The 27664-nt window shown below is 42.5% G+C and overlaps 1 protein-coding gene across 1 annotated transcript in view; it reads left to right on the forward strand.

The window, feature by feature from the left end:
* Positions 1–242: 242 nt before the first annotated feature.
* prex1 (phosphatidylinositol-3,4,5-trisphosphate-dependent Rac exchange factor 1) overlaps positions 243–27664 on the forward strand; it is an 84166-nt gene continuing 56744 nt past the window's right edge. Inside the window, exons 1-4 of the mRNA XM_053424347.1 lie at positions 243–1074; positions 19765–19830; positions 20846–20968; positions 26858–26962. Coding sequence (XP_053280322.1) covers positions 931–1074; positions 19765–19830; positions 20846–20968; positions 26858–26962 — 438 coding nt within the window. The 5' untranslated portion in view covers positions 243–930. The remainder of the gene's footprint in view (positions 1075–19764; positions 19831–20845; positions 20969–26857; positions 26963–27664) is intronic.

Below are 27664 nucleotides of genomic sequence, written 5' to 3' on the forward strand. Positions count from 1 at the left end.
GAAGCAAGTAGTCATTGGTAAGAAATAATAATTTAGCAATTAACCCGAGTATTTGACCATGATATCTGACCTCAACCACTCACACGTCCAACCCAAAGTTAGTCCCTTGGGGTTAAGACTTGCCATTTGGATTGAGTTGAGGGTTAGGGGTAGGCATTGGTTGTGATGGGTAAGGTCCACACTGAGAAGAACAAGGTTGTGTGTGTGGTTTAAATGCTATGTTTTTTTAAGGTTGGGTTCAGTTTAGATTTTGTTTAAGGTTAGCTGTAGTTTTTAGGTTAGCTTTTAGTTTATGGTTAGGTTTAGGTTACGTTCAATTTAGTTTAAGTTTAAGTTTAGGTTAAGTTAAGGTAAATGTTATTTAAGTTTAAGTTGTAGGTTAAGATAAGGTAAATGTTAGTTTAAAGTTATGTAAAGGTTAAGTATGTATTGACTATGGTTGATCTCCAGGAAATCAATGTAAGTCAAAGTAAAGCCATGGAGATTTGACTCTCTCTCGCTCTGTTTGTGTGTGCGTGTGCGTGTAGTGTGTGTAGTGTGTGTAGTGTGTGTAGTGTGTGTAGCGTGTGTAGCGTGTGTAGAGTGTGTGTGTGTGTCCCTCCTCCTCCTCTCCCCCCTCGGGTCCGGCGCTGAGCCTCCATCGTCCCCCCCGCACTCAGCTGGTGTGTATCGGCCACACAGCGGCTCTCTGTCCGCTCCCTGCTCCGCGGCTGTTCGCGGTACTCGGGTGGAACTTCGCCCTCCGGTGTGCGCGTGCTGCTTCGCCCCCCTCGCTGCCTGCAGGGCGTGTGTTTAGTTTGAGGAGGGAGCTGAAAGTTGCAGCTGCAACATGGACTGAAGCAACAGCCCGGCGGAGCGTTGGATATACCTGAAGAAGAAGAAGAGCGCTGCGGCACAGAGCGGACCTTTCCCCGGGTTGACTTCCCCACCATGGACGAGGACGACGGGCATATGGAGAACGGTGTGCACGCCGCCAGGGACTCGGACCGGCAGCAGCGGCTCCGGCTCTGTGTCTTAAATGAAATGCTCAACACGGAGAGGGATTATGTTCGGACGCTGCTTTTCCTCCAGTCGGTAAGTTTGACACATTCGCCACTCACGTTGCTCATCACACGGGCATCCCGCTGCGCCAAACTCCACTCATCGAGCCCTCAATTTGATGTCCCTTCGTCTTTTGGAGAACACGAACGCCTCGTGAGTTTTATTAAGAAGCTGCCGACGCTGTATTAAATAGCAGGCTCCACTCTTTAATTCGGCTAACAAACAATATATGAAGTGGTACCCGTTACAAGATAAAAGTAGACTTAATATTCCCCCCCTCTGGTGCCGATTACGGGATAAATCTGGAGAAGATTGCATGGAGTTTGGTTTGACCTTCTCTCCACAAGGATGAAAGCTTCTAATAATAGCTTAACTTTTCAATCCCGTGTTTGATATAGATATATATATATGTGTGTGTGTGTGTAAACATAACACAAGTTGGGCACACTGTACAGCTGTTGGTTGTGTGGATGTCCTCATACAGATGTGTGATGTGCAGCCTGATATAAGTGTATCTGCTGCATGTCAGCCTCATGTTATTAATTGTTATATTCAAATGTCACATTTTCCTTGCTGGGATCTCGCATGTCTTTTTTTCTGCATGGGCTCTAATGTAGGGGAGCGATGGGGGGTGGGTGGCATCATTCACACCTCACTATTGTGTGGTAAAGCTCAGGTCCAAGACAATCAAAGGGCAGATTCTGTGTGTCTCTCCAATTAAATAGATATTCATGAGCACTCTCTCCCACCACACCGCCTCCTCCTCTTCCTCCTTCTTCTTCCAGACTCTGATCAGGAGTCATTTCAGCACCCTCACTTATATATTCAGTCTTTGCACAACACCAGCGGCTTCCGCTGATGAGTGAATGTCCTGGTAATTTTACACGCTCCCAGTCAGACACCAACACCGGTAGCTGTTGGCTCCCAGCTGGTGGAGAGAGAGAGAGAGAGAGAGAGAGACTAATATCCCATTAGTCACGTTCCTTCTCCTCCCTTTGCCACCTATGCCTCATCATGTGAGGTATAGGTGGACGATGCAGGTGATTCTGCTTCAGAAAAACTGGGTGTGGGATTCAACTTCGACTGAATGAATTGGTTTCATTTAACTCGAGAGCAGCGACGTGACTGTGCCTGAATGGAACCCCCCTTCTTTTTGTCGCCCCCTCCACAACACGGTCAAAGGTCAGGGTCAGCTGCAAAACATCACCCCTTGGCCGGGAGGGGATCCAGACTCTCTGGTTTCTTTGCCCTGCCACCCTGCTGACTCTTTAAAAAGCCTCCCCCCCCACACTTTACTTGCTCCTAAAAGCCTTATTCTTATGAGCTTGCTAATGATTCAATATCAATTTCAAATTTCAACATCTGGCAAGTATTTATAAAAAGGGGAAAAAAGTCACGGTTCCGTCTTCTCTCTTGTGCTGTCACATGTTTGGAGACTTCCTCCGGCACAAGCGGTCTCTGCCGCTGAGATAGGCTACTTAAGGATCTTACAGTTGGCGAAGCATGACTTTCTCAAAGGGATACCCATTCAATGCTGCTCCAGGATGATGTGTTCCAACTTTTTAAACTTCTGTTTAAATAAAAAGATTATTTTGGGGGGCCAGTTCCTGTGACACTGCTTTTCTTCTCAGTTACACAAGAGGCAGTCAAGGCTTATCTTCTGTTACAAGACAGACCAGGCGGCAGAGGGAAATGCTTTGACAACACCCCCCCACTTCTGGCATAATGATAAAGACAAAGCCCCACTGATTTATCTGAGAAGTCTGGGGGCTTTTTTCTTTCCTGTGGACATCTGAAAACTGTCAGTGCCAGAGTCCTCGTCTGTGCTTCTCCGCATCATCACATCAATTGGCATCGTTTGATTTAAGCCATATTGTGAAGAGCCAGAGCGGAGTGCTGCGTGTGGGCTTGAGGGGAATTCTGTTATCTCCAGCATCTTTGCATAGAATGCCCTTTATACGGCTGCAGCCAATCTGAGTGTGAAGACTTAACTCACATTTTTAAGAGTGTGATTTTGTTAGGATTTGTTTTGTCTAAATTGTGCTCTTGCAAATCTGTGTTTTTAGTATAATACCTCGTTGACACCAAAATAAGTAGCATATGCATTTGTTTGGGCGAACACACGAAAAAAAAGGCATGACTCCATTCTCATTGCCAGAAGAGGAGTTTGCCGTTCGTTTTTTTCTTCCCCTGTGCGTCATGTTTGACGTTACCAATGCCCTGAAAACTGAGGTGCTCTCTCGCCCTGCTGATTGGTAATTAGCATGTTCTCCCAGTGGTTTGGTTTCCATCCCTGCCGTGTCTACTGGAAGATCATTTGACCCGGGAGCGAATGGCGTTTGTATCCATTCCCACTGCAGACAAAAAACAGATGTTGGTGGGTGTTATGTTTTTTTTTAAGGAATCAGGGCTTAAGAAAGGCTAAACCAGTCATGCTCTGCTGCTTTGTGTTGCACAAACAGACTGGTTGGCTTTTTTGCACCATCTTGTCAAGAATTTCTCTGGGCTGAAATGCATGGATGTGGTTGCCCTAATTACGAGTCATTCACATATGGGCACATACAATACTATGGCAACAAGCTTGATGCCAATAGCATGCTATATGTGATGAGCATATGTTGTCGGTACATGCGAGACCTTTCCCTGAGTCGACTATAGAGGAGTGTTATGGCATCTGGGCTTAGTGGCTTAGATACCTAAAGGTGGAAATGGCCTTCGAGACATTTGAAACAAAGCCACCAGTGCCAATCCTCAGTAAATCTCCCCCAGTACTCTCCATCCAGGGTCCAGCCGAGCATGCGCCGCTTCACTCAGCAGGAGCTGAGGCTTTGTCACCATGCAGCCCACAGTGGTGTTGATAAGGAAAGTCTGGCTGTGGGAGCTCAGAACATATGGTTTCAGTAAAGATAGAGAGGTTCCGGTTGGGCGGATAGTTGGTCAGGGATGCGTAGTCCCTCAATGTGAAGATGCTAACGCGGTGATGGGGAATGAATAGAGTGCATTCATTCATTCAATTATTTTGTGATGATGAATTATGTCCTGTGCATCTTGTGAGTGTCTGCTCTTTGTCAACCTGCCACCTGGTTCCCTCCTGTATTGAATAGAGATGTTGATTATCAGCCATATTATTGCAACCATCCAATGATGACTCACCACAAGCTACGAGATTGTGATACGAAGTTCTATGCTTATGTAGAAGGTACAAGTACATGATACCATGATGTTATGATACAAGAAAAAACTGTTTCATTTCCAATGTCAAGGAGAAGCACTATACTACCCACAATCCTCAATTGTAGTAACGTCTCTGATTGGTGGACCTCACAGTTCCGTTAACTGCGACTATCCTATCAGCTATGAAAGGATGGTTCAGCCTCACTACACTAGGTTCCTATACTATACACTATAGGACATGCTATATACACAACACAAACTACAATATATTGCAACAAACAACAAGGTTAAAAACCAGTAGAAGCACATGGGAAGTCACTAGAAGGGAACATTTGCAATGGTTTATATGATGTGTAGTTGCTTCACTCTTGATATACCTTTGCACTATTTTCTGTTTTCTGCTGTATTCTTTGGTCTGGATAAAATGTTTTATGGTCACGATTCATCTTGTAGATGGTGGGAGTGGTTCCCATCCCACTAAACTCTTTTTAGAAGGATTTTCTGGAACGTCAATGGAGAAAATGAATGAGAACTTTACTTCTGGAAGTAGAGCCTTTCTAAAAGTGGATGGTCACTGTTACGCTCTATGTTTGGTTTGTTTACACGTCCTCTGTAAGTTCTACATGTACACGTAGACTGGAGTAGAGACTGTGTGGGAGTGAAACAGCAAATTATGTTTCCCCCAGCCAATAAAAACAAACTTATACTTGTACTGAAACACAGCAAGGTTTGGGGTTTCAGTGTTTTCAATGTTGCTGTCAGACTCCTTTGTAACCACTCTGAGGATATCTGGACATGACGTCAAGTTGACATTTAAACATTTAAGTATAGAACACATCCCTATTCCCAGGTGCTTATTTGTGTAGCTGCCCTCAGCTTCCTTCTTATCTGAGGGCACCTGATGGTTTTGATTTCCTCCGTCTCACTGGGATTATTTCCTCATGTCAACGGCTGAACGGCAGCTAGCCGCCGACCATCCACGTCGTTCTTCGTTGCCTTATCGCTGACTTATTTTTGCACCTCCCTTTGTGCTCCTCCTCGAACCTCCTGGATCTTTAGCCCCTGTGCAGCATCGCTTATCAATCGCAATGATTGCAGTGACACACAAAAGAGATGGTTATCCGGCTTTGGCATCTCAGCCATTCTGCATGTCTCTCATCCCCTGGCAATTACCAGTGCCAACGAGCTCATCCAATGTGCTGGAGGGATGGTGGGAAGAGGAGAGGTGAGAGGGGGGCTGGGGGTGTGAAAAGAGGGATTAGGGGATTCATTTAGCTCCGCGCTATCATTGTCAATCTCCTAATCTAACGGCCTCATTTCAACAAGCAGATTCCTTTTCAATTCAAAGTTTATGGTGATAATTGCTCGTTTCAAGCTTTTGTTGCAACTCTGTGAATTGATAATTTCTTAGTGCCATAGATTAGCTGGGATTTTCTTCAGGGCAACGCTTTGTTGATATAATCCAGGCAAACGGATTTCCCCTGCCACAATGACCAAAATGTAGGCTATCAACAACAGGAATATGGTCGGTGGCGTCATACCCGGTAGAGTTGAGGGAATTTCCTTCAGAACCATAAAGTTGGAGTTGGCCAATTTAAAGGCTGCTGGATTTGTTTTTACCACGCTGACCCATGGCATAGTGAAGACAACTGGGGAATTGTGTGGCCAATAAGTTAGTCAGCCTTCGACCTCCCTTTTCCACTCAGAGAAGTGAGAGATGGAGAGAAGGGTGTCCAGGAAGGCCTCGTCAGTGCTGCAGGATAATAGGAAACATCTGGAAATTCTGCCCTCTTTGACCTTTTCGCTTTAGGCCACACACGAGTGAGGTTACACACGCCTAATACTGATGTGTGTTTGTGTGGATAAATGATATTGAGTTTCCAGTGTTTGATTGCACGTTCACTTTATAGCTGCAGTTTTTTTTTCACACCTCCATCTCATCCTTCGCTGTAGTTGATCTTTCTGTACATGGACCTGGAGTCATTGTTGACAAGCCCCGCAAAGCAAACAGGATGACAAGAGCACATGATCACAAACACAGAAGACGCCATGCGACCTGTGCCCTGGAAGACTCACATGCAGGAAGTCAGCCTTGAGCTTCCTCTCCAAACTTGAGCCTGTGCGTACCTCTTTACTTTCTTTTTCTCTTGTTCCATCTCTCCTTCCTTCCCTACTCAGTGGGAAAGACCAGCATCGAGTTTCTCTGGGCTGGGGAGAGGGGGGGTATAAATAGCTTCAGATTCTAACTCTCATCACGGCCACAACGCTGGTGGTTTTAGCCCACTGCAACCTTAGCCCTGCTGAAGTCATACACACATCACATATATAGCGAGAAAAGGGAGGGTCCATCCTAACAGCAGGTAGAGCAGTTACAACGGCATGCTGCTGGGATTTTGCGAGGGTTTTTATTTTTACTGGGCTTTAAACTCTCTGCTGCGTGCTTTATACGTTTTGGTTTTAAAATATTGTAACCGCCCATTCAATCAGTCATGCTAAATGTTATCGTCCATAGCCAGAAGAACAGAGGGGCTGCTCGGTGGCCAGCAGCTCTGTGGTTGTACTGGGCAGCTGCCTGGTGTGTAACTGTGTGATCAGGGTGTTCCTGTTAAAGAGAGGTTGCCTCTTGGTGAAATTACCCTGAATTAACAGGGTAAAACAGGCGTTGGACTTCATGTTTATGTTTGACAACTATGTTTTCATTTGTAAATGGGGTTCAAATGATCTCTGTCCACATGAGGGTTTTGACTTTTAATCCCTGTCCATGCTAAGATGCCTGAATATGCATATCAGGTGACCATTCACGTGCACTGGGCATGTGCACGCTGGTGAAAACAGGAAGCATTTGGTTGTTACTTGCAGAAAGAGCAAGGCTACAGAAAAGACAGAGCAATGACAAAAAGGAAGAGCAGTTGGTTAAGACAACAGGTTCAGCAATGCTGTAACTGATTATCTATGTTGCTTCTTACACTGATAGCCGAGGCTAATGCTGGTTGTTTTCTTCCGGAATGGGGGGGGGGGGGGGGTCCTGTGACGAATCAGTTAAGGCTACGTCGTGAACTAAAAGACTAACTCAGCCAGCGCTTGTGAGTGGCTACATCATCGTGTCCAAACGTCTCAGTTTTTTCTGCCCATCCAGACTAAAACGCAGCCCTGGAGTGTTCAAACTAAAACAGGACCAGCAGTTTTTACAAACTTCTCAGTTTAAGCGGCTCTACAACTCTGGAGCAGTGTGGACGCCAGACATATCCGCTGCAGAGTTGATCTGTTTTCAAATGAAAAAGTAGTAGTTGTCTATGTAGCCAAGACTGAGAGAACCACCATAACCCAACTCAGTTCAAAAACCACGAGCTGCCTTTTATACAAACATATTAATGCTATATTTGCCACCGTGCAACCTTCCATCTCTGGACAATTGGTGCCATGCAGTGCGGCTACAGTGGCAGACCTATTTCATTCCTCTGTCGGGTGTCAATGCCAGTTTCCAACTCAATATAAGAGGGTTTTTTTTAAGTCATGTGTGTTGATAAGCCATTTCTTTGAGGCATAGGACTGCAGCAGGAATTTTAAGAATTCAAGTTAACAAGTCTAAACCACTGTAACCCGGAGGCATGATGTCAACCCCCACACCCCAGCCCCTCCACCCCCTCCCTCCGCAAGAGATGTTTGTGCATTATTCCAGCCATGAATTAGCATAGGATTAAAGTAATTCTAGGTGATCAGTATGAGGTAGGTGTGTTTTGGGGACTCTGTGAAATTTCCTTTTGTTTTAAACGAATTCATGTATTTTTCTTTGAGTAGTTCTTAGTTAATATTTACACTAATAAAAAAGTGAGTTTATTCAGGAGTGTGGAATCTGTATGTTTGGAGGTAAGGACCTGTAGTTAGTCAGGCATCATATCAGCTCACTGATTTCTCAGTGTCAGACATTAGAGCGGATGGTGTTGAGAATGTGGCCCGAGAGACTTTAAAGATGTGCTGTTTGGGACATTTTTATGATGGGAACAAACATCCAATAAGAGGCAACGTCTCTGAGTGTGTGAGTGTGTGAAAGACTCTGTGGAGTGCTTTTCAACAGGCTGATATACGATACAATGGGTGACCTGGCCTGAATTGTAAAAGCGCGGCAACATGAGCTCCCTAATGTCCCTTTGGAGATCATGACCCGGACAAAGTCGGGGCAAGTACTTTCTCAGGGTAGGCACTGGGTGCAGTGGCGGTGACACATGTTTTTTTAGTTCACTCTCGAGCGATGCATGCATGGGATGGATGGATACCTGCAGAATGTCTTGGCATAGTCTCTCCCCTCGGAGCTTCCTGTTTGCCCTACGTACTGTGGCGGCAGGCTTACAATGTTTGTTTGCTTTCTCAAATACCACCAGATGTGTGGCTTCTTTCAGGGGTCAGATGTCAAACTCCTGATAGAAAAAATGGAACAAGAAAACACAACAATTAAACACCTTCACACAAAGCTTCTTGAATTTAGAGAACATGTTGTGAATCATTTTAGATTGGGTTATAATACTAGACGGTGGAAATCTTGCTGGATCAGGGCGGGTCAGAGTATGCCTGGCCTGTAAGCTGCCCAGCCAGGAAACTGTTCACATGACACAATGGGACAAAGAAGGAGTGACACACACACACACACACACACACACACACACACACACTCTCACACTCACTCCTAAGTAGGTCTTCCATTGTTTTTTTTGTTCCATGGTACGGAAATGCACTTTGAAGTAACATTAAGTGTCTTGTTTAAAATGTTCTCCTCCAAAATAAAGCTAGTGACCAGTCATCCTTGTATAAAATGATAATTATTTTCTTGTTAATCTCCTCTCTTTTGTTTTGGCTCCTCAGGCTCACGTCTGCTCTTTTAATGTCAACAATGAGACTGTTGATACTGTGTGTGTGTTGTGAACAAAACCGAAGGAAAATTGTGTCAGAGCTCTTTGTGTGACAGCCTGAGTGAAAGGTGTGGATGGACAAGTAGTGGGAAGTCAAAGAGCGTTGCTGGATTAACTTTTCTAGTTAGCTACCACATCTATAAACTAAGAACTTAATAGAATTAAAAACAAATTACACCAGTTATTGTTATTAAAGCCTATTAGTTAAATAAGCTGTTGACTGAGTTGTTTTCAAGACAGCTGCTGATACATTCTTTGGCCTGGTTGCTTAACGGCTTTTCTATATATTGGTGTTCATTCTTTCTGATCACAGTTTTGCCAACTAACACGGCACAAGCTTTACTCGATGATTCTGTGCTGATCTGATGAAAAGGTAAAAATTTTACATGAAGAATCACCACTGCTGGTTTTTGTCTCCAGATGGGATTGATATGAATACTTTACAGAGTAGCTGTCAAAGAAAAAAAGCGGGTAAAAAGTAGAGTTTGAGCAGTATGGGCTATTTCAATGGCAGATTTTTACGTTTTTAGTTCAGATAACATTATAGAACAACAATATAATAAAAAATTACACACACAAAATGTACTGAAATTAACATGAAAGGTATTATTCCCCAATGGTGGCTGCCAAAAACGAGAAGTTGAATGAATGTAGGTCAGCTTCATCCGTGGTTTCAGAGCTAGAAAAAGGATAAAACTGGATTTAACTAGCAACTGTCCGTCTGTGTGCCTGTGTGCCTGTCTGCCTGTCTGCCTGTCTGTCTGTCTGTCTGTCTGTCCAACTAACCCTGTTTTGTATCACGTTGGTAAATACTGTTTGAGTTAGAACCAGTGGCTGTTCTCTATGATCTTCCCCTTCCCTGCTTTGCCAAATGACCATTATTGTGTAGTGTTGGATACTCAATTATTTCGTCCCCCCTCTTTTCTCTGTCTGTGCCCATGACACTGTTTGCGTCTGCCCAGCTGAATGCCAGGTGTTGGCCTGCTTGGTGTGGTGTTGGTTGTCACAAATCTACTGTATTAAAGAGAAAACATGTGTTTGTTCTGAAAAACACATGTTTTTGTTATGAAATGTGAACAGGTATTTTTTCTTTAGTTTAGCTTATATGGTCGCCTGTGTTACATCCCTCTCTGAAAGCTTTGCACATCTCCGATGGCTCACTCAACACCCTGCTCTCCATGCTTGTTCCAGTCTATGATGCCTACGTCTGTCTGTCAGCACCAAAAAAACATGCGTCCTAACTTCCAGATGGCCTCTGCAATCTGGTCCATGATGTTATCTCCAGATCACCACATGTCACCCCTCAACAGGAAAGCCACTACGAAAAGGGGCTCGCAGACAAATCTCCATTGAGGGTCAGCAACAGTAGAAATTAAATTAGGTAAATAAATCACTTAAAAAAAGTGTAATATTAGCTGTGTTGAAAGTAAATAAACATGTCACATCAATATAAAATTAGAACATCTTAACAGATTTATAGGTTGACACAGAAACAAGAACAGCAGTTGTTGCACAAATGATAACAAGTATTAATTACATTTTCCACACTAACGGCTTTGCAAGCTGTCACAAGAGGAGTGTGTGAGAGCAAGTGTCACACGCTTCCCTGTTTTTTGCTCTGATTGATGTGTAGTGAGAGGCAGAATTGAGGGAGAGTGTGTAATTGTCTGACAGAAGCTACGTGAAAAAGTGGATGTATCATAATTGATATTTAAAGCACATTAATTATAAGAAGTGACTGTTAAAAGAGCATGCAGCAAAACAAGATAGAAAAGTAATCCAGCCCTCAGTTATAAACACTTCCTGTCAACTCAGGGGGAAAAAGTCACGCTCAGAAATTATAGTTATTACTGTCCTTTGCAATTTAGACATCAAAATTAATTTGGACTGAAAAGATACAGACATTTTGCTGGTATAATTTTACATATTCAACATCATCCATTCATGTAGCATAGCTGTGCTTGATGAGTAGGCAGTCTTTAACAGGAAGTCCCTGGTCCAGTGCTGTCTGTCTGTCCTCTGTGGTTGAGACACAGTCTCATCCCCTGTCGTGTCAAGTTTCCGCCCATGTGAGCAGTTCAAAAAGCCCTGAAGTTTAAAGCGCTTCAAAGCGGAAGTGAGTGAGAGGGGGAGAAAAAAAACTGGACAAGACTCAAAGAGGACTTTGTTTTTTGGTGATTGGCTCTGCCAAAAAGGGGTTTCTCTTGGAAGACAGCGAGGGACTGGTTGGAGGGTTGGGTGGGAGTTTTTAAAGTGTTTAGGAGAGATGTGAATTACAGCTTCAGAGAGAAAGAAGTTTGGGATGGTGTACTGGGGTCCCTCATTGAGGCTACACCACGGGCAATTCTCTGGCTCTGCTGCACTCAGGACACAAAGAGGGGATTTCTTCATTTATTTATTCAATTTCATGCCATGTCGACCCCAAAATGGCCCCCGTCCCCTCTCCAAAACTGCCCTGTTCCTCTTTATGGCTGGCTACCCAGAACCCTCTCTGCAGAAAGAGGGACCCTTGGTGGATGCATTGTTTTTAGCTTGTTGTTTTTTTCTCTTGGATGAAGAGGGGTAAAGGGTTTGAGGCTGGTGACCTGAGAATTTGGACAGAAAAAAAGGCCAGAGTCTGTGGATCTGGGATTCTGTTTGAGGACTGTTGCAGTAGGTGTGGGAACCAGGGCGAATTGAAAGGGGGCTCTCAGGGCCCTCTGGAAAAGCTTTGACAAGTGTTAGAGCTTGTTCTTGATATATGAGGTCTCCTGTGAGATATCTGAATTGAGCGAGATGGCCCAGCGTTGTTGCTGAATGCTGATTGTAGTCACAGGAGTGAAATCACTTGTTCCAGCCAAGAAATGGTCAAAACCCTTTTGACGTGTGGATACATTTAATATCGTCATTCTACTGATATTCCTTGTTACCATGTTATCTTGCCTTTGCTTCTATATAATAATAATAATAACTTTATTCGTATAGCATTTATCTAAACAAGGTTACCAGGTACTTCACACAATAGTCAATGGCAAAATTAAGAATCAATATATGGCCAACAGGAAGTACAGAATCCATCAGGTCAGGTCAATAATTCAGTTTCTTGAGCTCCATTTGGCATCATTACCAGATGAAGGCTCCTGATCCTTGGTAAACTAAATGACTGACAGCCAGTGACACGTAAGTTTAGTTTCTTCTGGATCTTATTGTCACGTAGCTTGGTAAAACAATTGAAGATAAATATTAAGCATACTCTTATTATTCCCTCAGTTTGTCTTTTAATTTCTCCTTGACATTTTCATCCTTGTTTTTATTGCATAACATATTAGAAGGAGCCTTCTGTGTAGTTTAGTCCAGTGTAATACCAGCACATCTCCCAAACAGCCTGTCAAGGCAGCTGTGATCATGTTCTCCCACACATTCATTTTCTCATTAATCCCTGTTTAATATGGATGACCTTTTGCTGAAGTTAAACATTCAAATTAAAAGGATCTTCTGCTCCCCAACCTGAGTGACCCTTGAGGCAACATCCCCTCCAGCAGAGTGACGGCATCTCCGGCAGCTTCAGCTTACTGTACGTCTGACTTACCCCCATGTGGCAACGGGACAATTATGACATCTACTTACTTCTCTATAGTTATATTCCTACTGTTTTTTTTTTTTATCATAACCATCCAGGATTTCTTTTTTTATTGTAAAGATTTGATCCTTGTATTGTAGATTGACCCCTGGTGTCATTCACAGTGACGTTAGTGACCTTTGCAGTTGTGAGCTCTCTTTGACTCACAGAAAGTGGACCTGATGTTGGGCCAGCTTGGCTGCAGGTAGAAAACTGTGTTCAGAGGCAGACGTGATGGCAGCAGGCCTCTTACTCACTGTTCACTGGAGCGGACGCTGGACCCCACCAGCATATGGTCCATCTGTATCTTCACACCTTACTGTCTGGCCCCTCTTCGCTCCGGTAAATCTCAACATTGAACAACCCCCCCACCCACCCAGCCCTCCAGGCCACGTCTGACCCTTTGGCTTATGCTCATATGAGATGATGCCGGATGCCTCATAGGACAACAGTTATAGGTGTTAAACAGCTGTCTGTGGTGGCAGGTGATGATGAATGTTGGGTTAGACGTGTGCTGCCAAGTGCTGTTATGGGTGGTAAAGGAGTAAATAAGCAGGGCTGCATTTGTGTTGGCTCCTTTTGACACAAATAAATATCATGATCTGTCACTCATCACACTCTCATTATAGTCTGGCTGTTGTGCCGCAAAGTTAACGCAAAGATCTTCAGTTTAAATCACTCCCACAGTGCACAATGTGATTTATTTGTCTGCTACAGCTCGGTTGCATCCTACTACCAAAACCACTTAGAACACAGTTGAGTAATCAGCCGGTCAAATGTGTTGTGTACTTTCTTTTCTCAGAAGCCCCACTTCCTGTCCAGAAGTTACATCTGCTGCTTTTTTTGCGGCGAGGCACTGCTTCACTCTGCAGACTGGTTTTCCTTGCTTGCTGAGTTGAGACACTGCCTATCTACTTAAAAGAAACTAAATGCTTGTCAATGATTTAGACGTCTTATAAGTGATGGCCTTTTTGTCATGTGTGATTGCTCGTGTTTCACTTCCTGTTTGCACGCCACACATTAAGACATACTGGCAGAGACGTGCGTTCTGTTGCAGTTTGGGTATTTTTGAACGTGTGATTTTCTTGCGCATAAATAGTTGCAATAAAGTGACTCAGCTCAGTGGGATCACATAACTTTTGGCCAACTGATCACGTGGCCGGTCAGTGGCACGTTTACAGATTTTAAGTAAAACTGCTGTCAGGGCAGTTTTACACAGGTTCTTTTTAGGTTATTTAAGAGGCAGAGAGTCACTTCTGCTTTGGCATGAGAACATGCATATGTAACAAAACTATACGCTGTCCTCCTTTTAAACACAGAAGAGGCTTTTTTTTTATAGTAACACTGGTCGGGAGCTATGCATATATGCAGCTTGCAATATAGAGGTAAAAAATGCAGCTGTAATCGTTCCTGTTATATTTCACATTTCCCGTGGACTTCACAGTGCTTATCTAAACTTGCACGTGCTTCGACAGGAGGTCACACATTGAAGTATATTTACCAAAACTGTGAAAACAGCCCTGTTCCACAGTTTGTAAATGAGGTAGTGGGGTTGTGAAAATGTTAATGAGAAGCCAATATACTTGTTTGTGAGATCTCGGAGCAACTGTATGAGAACTGTATGCTAGGGTTTAAATTTGATCTGTCAACTTGTTAACGATCTCGCCTTTTTTTCTCAGAGAAAATATCACCGACTTCTTGCAATAAGCTCCATAATGGACACATTACATCTTGCTGTTTATCAAGTGTGTGTCATTCTCTGCTCATAGAGTTTAAACCCACACCCTCTACTCAGTGGCAGAGGAAAAAACTGCCTAAACTAATTTTTAATGGTTTTTATTGAATTCGACCAATTTAATTAGTAAAGTGCACATATTTATTGTGACATAATCTAAATATAATTTCTAGCCATATCATCCATTCCTCTGTTTTATTACTCATAATACCATATTCTTTTGTTGTATTTTTTCCTCTGACAAATTTCAGGTTAGTTCTGAAACTTTATATATAATAACTATTTGTATAGCACTTATCTTACCAAGGTTACAAAAGCCTTCACAAAATCCCCCTCGAATTTTGTGAACGTTTCATTTTGAAGCTTTAATATCTTTTGATATTTCCTTTCTAAGTTATGTTGAATATTCCTGTCTTCACCATACTGAAACATGATTGCCACAATCCTGCATTAGTGTTGTCTTTGGCATCACCGTGGTCTATTAAGGAGCTTGATGGTTTTGTTACCAGTGTCCCATGGGATGAGGATGTGCAGTTTCCCATCATCCCTCTGGCAAGAGACCATCATGTGCAACATCTCTGCTGTGCTCTGTGCAGCAGCTGAGGCCCCTCCGTGCAAACAATCTGACTCATTATTATGAGTCGGATGGTATCAAAAAATGAATTTGTGTCCCTTCTGACCAACTATTATTAACACGCTGGTTGATGTCATCACTATTTTTAGGTACTGGAGAGTAACAAGGCATCTTGTGCACATAATCTAACGTGAGCTGCTCAGAGCATCCTGTTCAGGAAACTCTGCAGTGTATATATCTGTGTCTTTATGTAAAGGACTACAATTCGATTTTACAGAATGACAAACTTGTCTTTCTTAGCCAGCAGAAGACAAAGGATTTGCTATCCTTTAATTACGTAAATATTATTCCTCCATGTCTGATCCTGCACTGAACATGATTTATACAACCTCGGCTTGCGGATGCCGATGTGCTGATGTCAGAAAAGGAGCAACAAGGTCATGGACATGTCCTACTGCTATATTTGGAGAGTGTTTTTTGTGTTTGTCTGCGTGTCTGGCTACTCCTCTGAAACCCATCCCCCCCTCCCCCTCCCAGCAAGGTTCAGGGGTTTTGATGACGGCAAGTTGTAATGCCAAACGCCGGAGATTAGAGGGCAGTTGTGAAACTTCGGTGAAGCCATGTAGACACCATAAAGTATTGTGTGTCCACAGAGCCTAGAGCCAGCAACATCTTCACCTGTATCTGAGCACGGAGATCATGTTCCCTGTCCAGACCCACAGACCCAGACAGGCAGATGGGAGACTGGTCCCACGGCAGTGAGGATGCATTGATGCTACGCCCCCCTAAAACCATCAGAAGCCGCCCAGAGTACCAAAGTGTCTCTATGTTCCTAAGGACGCTCCATAGGACTACACACAATTATAAAAACATAAATATCAATTTATGTGGCACAGGTTATGTCAAATGTCACATAAACAATATGGATGGGTTCAGATATGATAAAACAAGGGAATAAGAGGTGAAAAAAACTTGATTGATTATCATTTAGATGATAATAAGATGATAATATAATTTAATTTATGCTTCTGAGCACAAAATATGTAACATTCATTGAGACTGACTTTCTTCATCTTTGCAGCTAACAACAGCCTTTATTATTCAGATACAAACATGTTTACAAGCAAATATTAAGTTCTATTTCCATGTAAACTTAAGTTACATGCAGCATTTATAATGGTTGTTTGAATGATGTTAATCCCAGTTGAAAGGCAACAGCGACATTACATAACCTTAGTTAACGGCTCCTATGAAAAGCAGGTTTGCTAAGCAGCAAAGGTTTGAACGGAATCTCATTAACATTCATCCATCTAACTTAATTAAATGTTGGTGCTGAAAATCTCAACATCAGATAACGGAGGATCTTGGTTTAGGTCGAGCTCTGCTTCAGCATTTACCTCTCGTGAAAGTAAACAAGGACCATCAGCCGCATCCTGCTGCCGCTCAGCATGTTGATTCATAAGTAATGAACTCAACAACTGTGTCCAGTGGTCAGAGTAGAGTTACACTGCTTGTCATGACTACTGTGTTTGTTTTTTCACGATTGACTTTCTTTTCCCGATAACTGCTCTAGCCACATGATGGCTCTTTGAATATTCATCTCTTATCCTACTGTCGTGTTTGCCGCACTGCTCCGAGGTATTGCCCGCTCCATGCAAATGATGCATGACTTGTAATTAGGGTCATCTAAGGGTGCAATCACATCTGCTTCTTCCTCTGTTATCCAGACAAGTGGCAAATAAGGGCTTTGTGCTATTTTTCATCTCTGAATTTGTTTTGCACATTATGTTTGCATCTGCCAAAGTATGAAGCTAACAGAAGTCACGTAAAACTACTGGAAGCTCTGATTATTGGTAGCCTGCCTTTCTGCCAAATTATGGTCTTAGGCTGTGGAGGAAGTAAAAACAGGCCAGATTGGAGTCTGAGTAACTTTAGCCGTAGGACTGATGAGTTTTTCTTGGCAGGATGTTGCCTTGATTGTTGGTCTTTAGCACAAAGAGATGCTGAATATGAAAAATCACTCCAGACTCTAGTTTGTCCAATTATAATGCTTGGCTTTCTAAGCACAGTGAGCTGAAGTCCATCAGATGTCAACATCCTGCCAATTAAACTCCTCACACCTTCTTTTGGGACGTTTCCTCTCGTTGACTCTGACCAGGCTCTCAAACTGCAACAGTCCAGACTGTAAAAATCATGTGCATGCCCGGTGTATGCCTTGTAATGTTTCTGGCTCGGCCAAAGCCAGTGTCTCTGTCATGATGGTGGACAGGGAGAGCTTCCAGTTTTCTCTCCAAATAAACCTGTGTGCTTTGTGATGGAACAATGAAGACAGCCAATACAACCCTGGGTGAGAATGAGGCGAGACCTGGACTGAAAGGACCTCTTTGTTGCTCCTTCCCACCATCCTCCATGCTGATCCCCCTGTCACCACATCTGTGTGGCACATTTAGTTTCAGCAGTGAATCCTGTCTATGATGTCAATAAGGATATTTTAGTCTTTTCCTTTACCCTTTATTCCACTATTGTCCCCTTCACCCCCCGTTTCTCTCCCCTGCTGCTTTCCTTCATCTGAACACAACCGAGGAAAAAGCCTTGTTTCCTGCCACTTTTCGTCCCCTCTGCCAGGGAGCAGTCTCTCACATGAGTGACTCCTCCAGTGTCGACACGGCACAAGTTGCCATATGGGAGATTTAATTAGCGTTCGCCTCAAGCACCATCAGCTCACTCCCAAAACCAGTCAAGAATACGACAACTACTGCTTCTCTTTAACGCGGACCTTAATTAGGGAGGTTGTCGCTCACTGTTAAAGACCTGTGCTTTCTGTTTTGGAACCAACCGACGCAACAAGCTAGTAAAGAAGGCAAACACACATCTAGCGAAGGGGAGCAGTCCTCCGGTTCTCTGCTCTCTGAGGAAATGATATGATTGCTGCCTGACTGCCTGGTGGCTGTTCTATCTTTAGAGCCAATGTGTGATTAAGAGTGTCAGTCTGTCATTATGGGCAAGTGACTTATACTGTAAGTTATACATGTATTAGTATAATGGGCTTTATAGAGCATGCAAGGAACCTTTAATTCCTTTTTTACAAAGGGGCGGTTCACTTACATTACAAATAAATGCATTTTTTATTCTAACCATTCATTCTTGTGGTGTGTACAGTAGCCACGCAGATTGTTTTGGTTCCTCTGGTTTATCCACAGAATGCAATAGCAGTTTTTATCCAGACAGTTTGGCAGAAAATAGTTCCAAGGAGACTTGTTTTTATGATCGTGAACCTTGATCGACCAGAAAGCGTGGCGTTTAAAAAAAAGAAAAGAAACAGTGGTTTGAATGAAGCGCTTGGTCACATTTTATAGGCTTTGTTCAGATTAGATTTTTTATTCAATTTGAAAACTTTTTAAGCTGTGTGTTTAAATGTGTTATGTGGTCATTATTTTATGTTAACACTCATGCAGTGATCAATTTGGCACAATTTGTTAAAAGGGGTTTCAACACCTGTTTTTGTTCCTATTGTTCCTGTGTTAGTGCAGATGTTGACATTGTTTCTATGAAAACACATTGCTGTAAACATTTTTCAAATGTGGCTTTAGAATGCCTCACTTAATCTCCATTGTACTTGGAGGGAATCTCTCAGAACTACTGACTATTTAACATTTGCATGGAGTAGTTTGTAGTGGCCTGTTGAAAATCAACCTGGAGGTTTTTTAAATAACAGCAGTAGCCTCCCGAAAAATCATTCTAAATTCAAAAATTCAATTCAACCCAATGGTTTTTCAGGCTTGAGGCACTGAAACGCAGGCAGATACAGCAGGAGTCTGCCAGTTGAAGGAGTCTTCAGGAGTTTTATTTGGTGGTTTGGGGGATACAAATCTCCTCTCCTGTATCCGTTTTCTTTTTTGGAGACATTGTTTGAGTGTGGCGATGAGGCAGACAGCCAGACTGAGGCAGGATAAGACTGTCAGACAGTTGATCGACAGAGAAATGGGGAAGACAGAATAAAAGAAACTGTTTGCAGATTCACTTCCCCCTCTTTTTGCCATTTACCCTGTCAGGATTTCTGATTGGCAGGCATGTACGCACTCACACACACAAAACTGCACGCGTAAAGCTTAAACTGACATGAGCCTATTACGGTTTTCTTTGCTGAAGTGGTTTGTGGAGACGCTGCAACAATGAAGCAGTTATTTTGGCGGATGTCTTGCAGCTGAATGCTCAGGTGCATTCGCTTCCATTACACAAAATCTATACAGGGAGCTTTATGTGATACAAAACAAATGGAATAAAACACATGTCATATAATGGAGAATTCTGTGGCACCTATAGAGGACAGTAAAACAACTGTGACATGTCCATTGTGTACCATGAAATGCAATTTATCCGTGAAGTATGTGAGCGTACATGTGACTCTGTTGTTAGGAGGTCTGTGTGTTTATCCTCATGCACAGTGATGCAACACTGGCTCAACATAAAGCTGTTTCCTCAAAACAAAAAGCACATACACACACTACCTTTAAAATAATCAGCAGAGGGAACCTGGACTTCCACTTTCGGACCACTTTTGTGTGCACATGAAATGGTTTCAAAAGCCTGTCTTGGTTTCTTGTTGAACCAGATCTGGAAGTTCAATATCTCCATATGATGCTTACTGAATTGTTCTTTAAATGTAAATGTTTCAAGCCCAGAATAAAGAACAGTGCTTCTTCTTTTTTAACCTGCTTTTCGTCTGTTTCCTCCACAGGCGTTTCTGCACAGAATCAGACAAACTGCAGATGACCAACAGTGTCTGTCCCCTGAACATGTCAAGGTACGGTCTTGAAATACTTTTGTTCGTATAATTCAATACAAAACTTGAATGTCAGTCAGTAGAGCATATATCTCAGCCAAGCCCCAGCTTTCCCCTAAATTGGGAATTCTTGTATTTATCAACCTGGGCCCTATGTTTACCAGTGTAGGTGTTTAAATGAATGGTATTTACAAAACACTAATCAGACTGTCAGACATATCCAGTCAATCCCCTCAGCTGACGCCCAAGACAATGCACAGCAACCTGCTTTTGCTCCTTTTTTAGTTTTTTGATATAACAAATGCACTTTGAAACTCTGTTTCCACCGCCATCTTCCTACAACAACCAAGGTCTCAGGAAACTTGAGAGTGAGACTTCTCATAGAGAGAGACTTGTGTGAGGTGGCCGGACTTATAGCAAAGACCCTGAATAACAATTTCCTACTTTTATTTGTAAAGTTAGTGGATATTTTGTGGACTTTCGCATTGCCCAATAAAACTAATTGCAGTCAATGCTGCTGGGTTGCGGCTAATAGACTGATTCCAAAAGTACCATTCATTTACACACCTACACTTAGAGCCCTGGTTGGAAATACTTTTCATTCCATTGAGATTTTCATGAGAAATTTACAAAAATGTCAAAACAGTACTTATTTTGCAAGGTTAAAGAAAGTGAAAACATTTCCTTGATCTTTCCACTTGATCTAATCCATTTGAAACGTTAATGGGTTCTTCCTTGACCTATTTCCCCCACTTCCACCAAATGTATAATACAATTAGTTCAGTTTTAACGTAATCCTCCAAACAGACAGATAAACAGACAAATTGCAATGAAAACATAACCTTCTTGGCGGCTGAATGATCTATCTTGAGATGCTCAGATAACATTTGTATTCTCCTATTTACCAAATTTTCCCAAATCTCTGTCCATCTGTTGGTCACTTCCTTGCTGTTTTTCCTTCTCTTCCTTCCACCCTGCCCCTTTATCTCTTCCTTCCTCTGTATCCCCTCCCTTTACATCATCCCTCTGTTTATAGATTCTGTTTTCAAATATTGAGGACATCCTGGAGTTGCACAAAGAAGTGCTGTCTGCTGTGGAGGCCAGTCTGAAGCCTGAACCCCAGCCCCAGCATTCACTGGGATACGTTTTCCTCCAGTTTGTAAGTGCATGACACACACACACACAAAGAAAATAGACAGACAGTCACACGCCATAACAGGCACATGGACATACATGTGGGGGGCATATGCATGCAAGAGTTCCTCTTCCATGCAATAACCTACATACAAAGTCTTTTCATGGTGCACCCGTAACCACAGATGCAGGGAAAGCGTGCAAAGACTGCAGCGAAAAACACCCCTTAATTCTCTCTTTCTCTTTCTCTCTCTCACACACACACACACACACACACACACACACACACACACACACACACACACACACACACACACACACACACACACACACACACACACACACACACACACACACACACACACACACACACACACACACAATCCTCTTCCTAACAGGCCTGTATCCGGTCAGGAAAAAGACTCTCTTCCCTCCGTCCCTTGTCATCACTCTGTGAAAGTCACTGTCTCTGCCATCTCCTTCTATATTGCCCCCTCCATCCCTCTATCCAAATCATCCTCTCCGCTCTGTGACCCCTCCTCCCCTCACGTCCCTCCCACCATCCCCTCCGCTCCCCTCTGTTTGAACTTGTTTGGCCCCAGGGAACAAACAAAGAAGGGTCTGTGTCCGGGAAGGAAGAGATGGTGTGTCAGTCAGGGAGGGGACAATGCTTCTGTGGGTAGCTCTCAATCTCTCTCTCTCTCTCTCCCTCTCGCTCTCTCTCCGATAAACTATCTTCAATACACATTATAAGTCTCAAAACAGCTCAGTAGGGTATCAGTGTGCAGGACAGTGTTGCAGCAGCACAACATAAGCAGATTGAAGTTTTTCATTTCAGAGGAAGAAAAACATGTCCTGATTGAATCCTCAAGAATCCCATAATTTCGGCTCTGTGCCTATTTTAGCACCTGGACAAGTACTAGCGACACAAATCTTGAAATCTTGACCACTGATCACTATTTGTGCTTCTGAGAAATATTTATAGAGCTAGATAAAAAATCAACCTACATGCCCTTTTATGAACCACACCACCTCTTTGAAGGGAAATTGCACGATCAAAAATAATCTACCCACTACTCGCTTGTGGTATATGACTGACATTTAATCACATCTGTTGAATTTCTGTTGAATTGGCTCATCCAATCGTACCTTCACACATGTGCGAAACGTCACGGTCATTGAGTTTGTCAGGCCGAAGTGTCAGGGTGGAGAATTGATTAAAGGAGCCTGACATGGTTGTTTTTTTTCTACTCCGCTCTGCTGTGGGCAGACAGAACGGCTGTTTGGGAAGCTCTAGGTGAAATGAATTGTTTAAAGTGAACAGCCTTATTCTCTTCATCATCTCGGTTTTCTTCAAGTCTTGGCAACAGGGATGTAACCTTTGGATATGAATTCAGGATGAGTCATAGTGATGGAGCAAAACTCAATAAAGTCCTCTGTAGCAGTGATGTCACACATGAAAGTAATGGTTTAACAGAAAACAGAGGCTATATATAACCTAGTATTTATAATTTCTCAGAGGCCAAGGTGATATCCTCAGGTAGACTGAGACCAATCACTACCCAATGATCAGTTCATAAGAACAAAACAAAAGCAGTAAATCAGGATAGATTTTTACATATATTCTTGTTAGGTGTCAACAAATGAATCCCCTTAAAATACCAAAACAGTTAATATATACTCCTAAAACCTATAAACTGCATAGCCAAAGCCTGATACTTATTATTTGTCTCTGACATTCACTGCCAGTGCTTTCCTAACAATATTAATGGAATATCTTGATATTTTTTAGGTGTAAAAATCAATACTGATATGTATAAAACGTACCGACTGGAAGACTGTGGAACCTTTTGTCAAACTCAGCTGTTTCCCTGTGTTTCCAGTATTCATGCTAAGCTAGGCTAACTGGCTGCTTGCTTTTAGAGTGGTGTTGATCTTCTCATGTAAGGCTCAGCAACAAGTGATTATGCGTATTTCCCAAAATGCTGAACCAGTCTTTTAAATGATTAATGTCAATCCAAACTGTTGCTGAAGAATTTTCAAAGTCTAATTCTCAAGAAAAACACATTTCACTTCCATCTTTTTCTGTGTGTATATGGGTTTGTGTGTTTGAATGTGTGCTCTACCATGTCCCACACACACACCCACACACACCACCTTTGTTACTGCATATCCATTACACTTCCCTCTCCTATATACCCATGACCTTTGTCTCCTTCCAACACTGACACCTCTCTACCAATCAGCCGACCCTGTCTGGCACCCTCCAGCCACAGCTCTTGACCTGTAGCAGGGGTCAATACCATGACTGTGATTTGATTAACCTTCGGCATTATTCCACAGGACTGTCTGCCACTCACAGTTAGGGAAGACAAATGGGATGATTCATTTTTATTCAAAGTCAGATGTTGCCAAGATGGCCCGGGAGGCTGCAAATGCAGAAAAAGTGCAGCAGTTTTTGATTATAAATTAACATGACCAGAATTGTTTTCATTGAAATTCTTTACAGATATCCATATTAGTATTAATGAATATAGGGATATTTGCAGTTATTCAAGCCATGAGTTGAGCCAATGATTTAGAAGGAGTGTGTTTCCTCTGACCAAACACACACGGATGTGTTTAAGATTATTCCAACTCTGCAAAAGGTGAAAAGGTGACTCGTGTTTGAGGAGAAATCACAGACGTCAATATTTGCTCTGTTTCTGACAACTGTGTATGTGAAGCACTGCACGAGAAGCAACAGTCACGTCATTATGCACTTTCTGAACTACACCCATTATGCGTTGACTCTCTCTGTGTTTGATACTACCCTCTCATCTAGCCTCCGGAATAACATTCCAATGACGAGGAATTCAACTAAAGACTTGTGTTTATCAAAGGGACAACCCAAGTCTTTGAGTTATTCTGGGTACAACTGACGTCTTTCAGTCTTTTCGGGATAGTCCCAGTTTTTTTTATATACTGCGTGGAAATTCAAGGTTCAAATACCGGTCTCATTTATAAGCTACTTAAAGACAGCCTGAATTGACATTGGACCAGTTGTCACTGAGGAATGGCAACACCTAGGAGAGGATTTTGGTGGTAAAGACACAGCAGCTGAAAAAAGAATAACGTGAGCAAAAGGGTTCGTTCGCAGATGAAAGATGAAGAGGTTATTTCGCATTCAGCAAATAACAAATACAAGTGTAAACTGAATCTGAGTGGCTATGTTTACATGTCCTTAAAACCCATCATGCTTAATTGTGCTTCCACACAAAAAAAAAGAATGGCGATAACGTCGTTTCATGAACGTAACTCTGACAGACAACACGTTCTGAGTGACAAGTTGTGGTGTGTGAGAGAGAACTGCATAGCACTGCACTTGCAGCTACTTGTACAACTGAAGCTGAAATTATGATGTCTCACTGTCTGCGAGGACAGTAACTACTTTATGGTTGATAGTGCATGTGAGCAAGAGGCAATTAGTGCTGCACACTGCTATACAATGCAATGTAAAGGAGCCAAACACCTATTTTGAGATCTCTTATGGTAATATGAAAAGTAAAACAAAATCCTAAATTTTTAAACTGATGCGGGACAAATTAGAAGTCTAGATAATTAATGCAAGACACTACTTAATACTGTTATAGATCAGGTTGATTCAAGTACATGTGTGACTCTTCTATCCTCTCCACACATCCGCTCCCAACTAATTAACCTTTATTTGTACATATGAACAAATGTACTTGTGGTACATTTACTCTAGTGTACATACAAATCCTTACCATTCTCCCTTCCTTTTAGCCATGTAGAGTACTAACTCAGTTTGACAGTATTGGGTGTTTCTCGCCATATGCTGGCTCAGCTGTTGCTCCCAGTGGTGCTTCAGACTGGAATCCCCTGCACACACGTGTCTTTGGGTGTGTTTGTGTTCCGGCCTGCATGTGTGGTTAAAAAAACGTTCATGTTGTGCTGCTCACTTGTACATATCATACTATCAGCTCCTTTTGGTGCCTGAGCAGAGATTAAGTGTTAAAAGTGTGTGTGTGTGTGTGTGTGTGTGTGTGTGTGTGTGCGTGTGCGTGCGCGCAGTAAAACCACACGCATACTCATTGTGCACATCCGTATCTGTTGCCCTTAGTAATTTGTATTATTGAAGGTGTTGTCACAGATGATGTGATAACATTATCCAATATTATCTTTACCCTGATTTGTCTGAGCTATTGATTGAATATTGATTATATATTTTTTAGTGTTATCGTTTAAATGCAAAGCCGTAAGGCGGTGGTGTTTTAGTTTAGTTGAAAGTGGTGTCCGAGCCCCTGCAGTTTGGGATTTCGCTCACCAAGTTGTTTCAGGTGACAGTTTCAGTTTCTACACCTCAGGCCCCAGACTGCACATGGTTTCACATCCCAATTAGTGTAGTACAGTGGAGAATAGACAACAGGCTTCAGTAAGCCTCGGGGTGTAAATTCAACTGCTGCTGTGATATTGTGTATACGGTGTTCAATACAGTTTTCTGCATGAATAATACATTTTAAGCTGCAGTCAACTAAGTCGCTGAGGTGTTGTGTTACGTATTGTAAAAGAAAACTAAATGGCAGCTTGACAAAAGCCTCTGCATCAGTCCTAGTAGGGCTGTGAAGTCTTGATGCAGCATGACGCTGTCCCCCGCAGGAAATAGAAGAAGTGCTGTATGTAGGCATGCTATGTGGGCTTTTTCTGATACGATATAGAATTCTCTGAAAAAGAGAAGTGTGAAAAAGGATTTCTGTGAAAACTAGAACATGAAAATTTGTAATTATTTCAGAGGCTTTGCCGTTGCAGTGAGTTTGCACTCCCATATCACAGCCCGCTTAAGAGAATGATGTGGCTGCTCGTACTACTACTAATAATTAGTGATGAGTATCATTACAGATACTGCTTATCCATACCAATCTATATTCTTGTTAAGACGTCTCTCTAGAATTTGGTGAAAAAAATAAAGATATGGCATTAACCCATAGGAAACGATTAAACAGTTTTTTGTATTGCTGTTTTCCAGAAATAACTAGTTAAATTGTTTGTGGAGTTTGCCGTAGTAGGAGGACGATATTGCTCAAAATGTCTAGTCAGCTAGACATGCTGTTTCAAAATCAGAAGCTCAGCATCAAAACAACATCAAACAAGCCCAACGTCACCTGACAGCAGCAGCTTTGTCCTCCTTAGGGGTTGGTTGGAATCGGAAAATTCTTTTGAAATGAGAATGAACATAGCAAATATATTGTTGTGATCCTGATGGTGGATCGTGATCCTGATTCCTGGTGGATCATGATTACTACTATATTGATCCTGATTACTACTATATTGCTTAGATATACAATATGCCTACTCACCTATACTACAATTATTGGCAATAAATACCTTGATACACCTCTCCCATCTTTTCTCATCGGTGCTGAAAATATTTGTATTTTGTTAATGTGCTCTGCTACATCTGACATCTGTTACACTTCTGCCCTTCCTAGTAGAGGGATAGAGGGACATGTCGCTCTCTCTGAGGTTTTCCATCTTTTTTTTCGTTGTTTTTTCTTACTCATGTTTAGGGTTAAGGAAAGAGGATATCCCACCTCGTATAGTCCTACGAGAAATATTGTGATTTATGAATATGGGCTTTAAAGAAAATGTATTGATTGATTTTGGATCAATTAGGTACAGGTAACAATTTAATACTGTCTCTTGATACCCACCCTTACTAGTATTTATTAACAACAACAGCTGTAGAGTTGCAGTTATCCACCATTTACCTCGTTATTTGAATCTCATTACATTGTAGTTGATGGAGCCTTCTCCCCAGTTTTTGCTCTGCACTGTCAGTATTCCTCATGTCAGTCCTTAATGCTGCCAACCAGCCAGAAAAATGGTTGTGAATTTGGTCTTTCACCTTTTGCAGAGGCAGAGTTTCTCGGTGTATGGCGAGTACTGCAGTAACCATGAAAAGGCTTTACGACTTCTCATGGAGCTGAACAAGATCCCCAACATCAGGACCTACCTGCTGGTAAGACACCACTGCTCTTCTTCTCTGCATAACGTAGAGTCAACAACAGTTCAGAATTTTCATGAGCGTCCTTCCTCTTCTCGCTATGACTCTGACTCATATCTTCCTCATGTTGTATTAACAAATCTCCATGCTTTCATCATTTTATGTCACTTCAGTCTTGCAAATGTTTGCCTCTACTGATTTCGTGTTTGTCTACATCAGCCTCTCATCTATTTTCCTCCTGTTAGCATTACTGCCTTGTTCCTTTGCCCTATATTTTTTTCCTCCTGTGAGTCCGCTGACTTTCTTTATCTTCCATTTATTCATGCTCCTCCTTCCCCTTTCCCTCCATCCTAACACCTGTATTTCCATGTTAACACTTGAATAAAGGGCAGAAACTGTTATAGGGTCGTGGGGTTCTTCCTGCCCGGACAGGATGTAGCCACCATCAAGGTCACTTTTGTGTCTTTCTTGTAGTGTTTCCTCTACCAGCTGCTTCCGTACTTTGACACCCAAACGTATGGGCCCCAGACAATGACCTTAGAATGGCCACAGGGCCTTTGAGCGGGGACCTAACAATGAAATCATCTGCGGATCCAGGGCCAGCCAGCTGTGGACTGTTGGCAGCCTTCTTGGGATTGGCCGAGAGATCTGAGGCCTTGCATTTGTCGCTGCCTGATGGTTTGCTTCCATTGCATTATTCTGACCCACAGGACTGGA

The sequence above is a fragment of the Pleuronectes platessa genome, chromosome 6, assembly GCF_947347685.1.
Source record: "Pleuronectes platessa chromosome 6, fPlePla1.1, whole genome shotgun sequence".
Lineage (NCBI taxonomy): Eukaryota > Metazoa > Chordata > Actinopteri > Pleuronectiformes > Pleuronectidae > Pleuronectes > Pleuronectes platessa.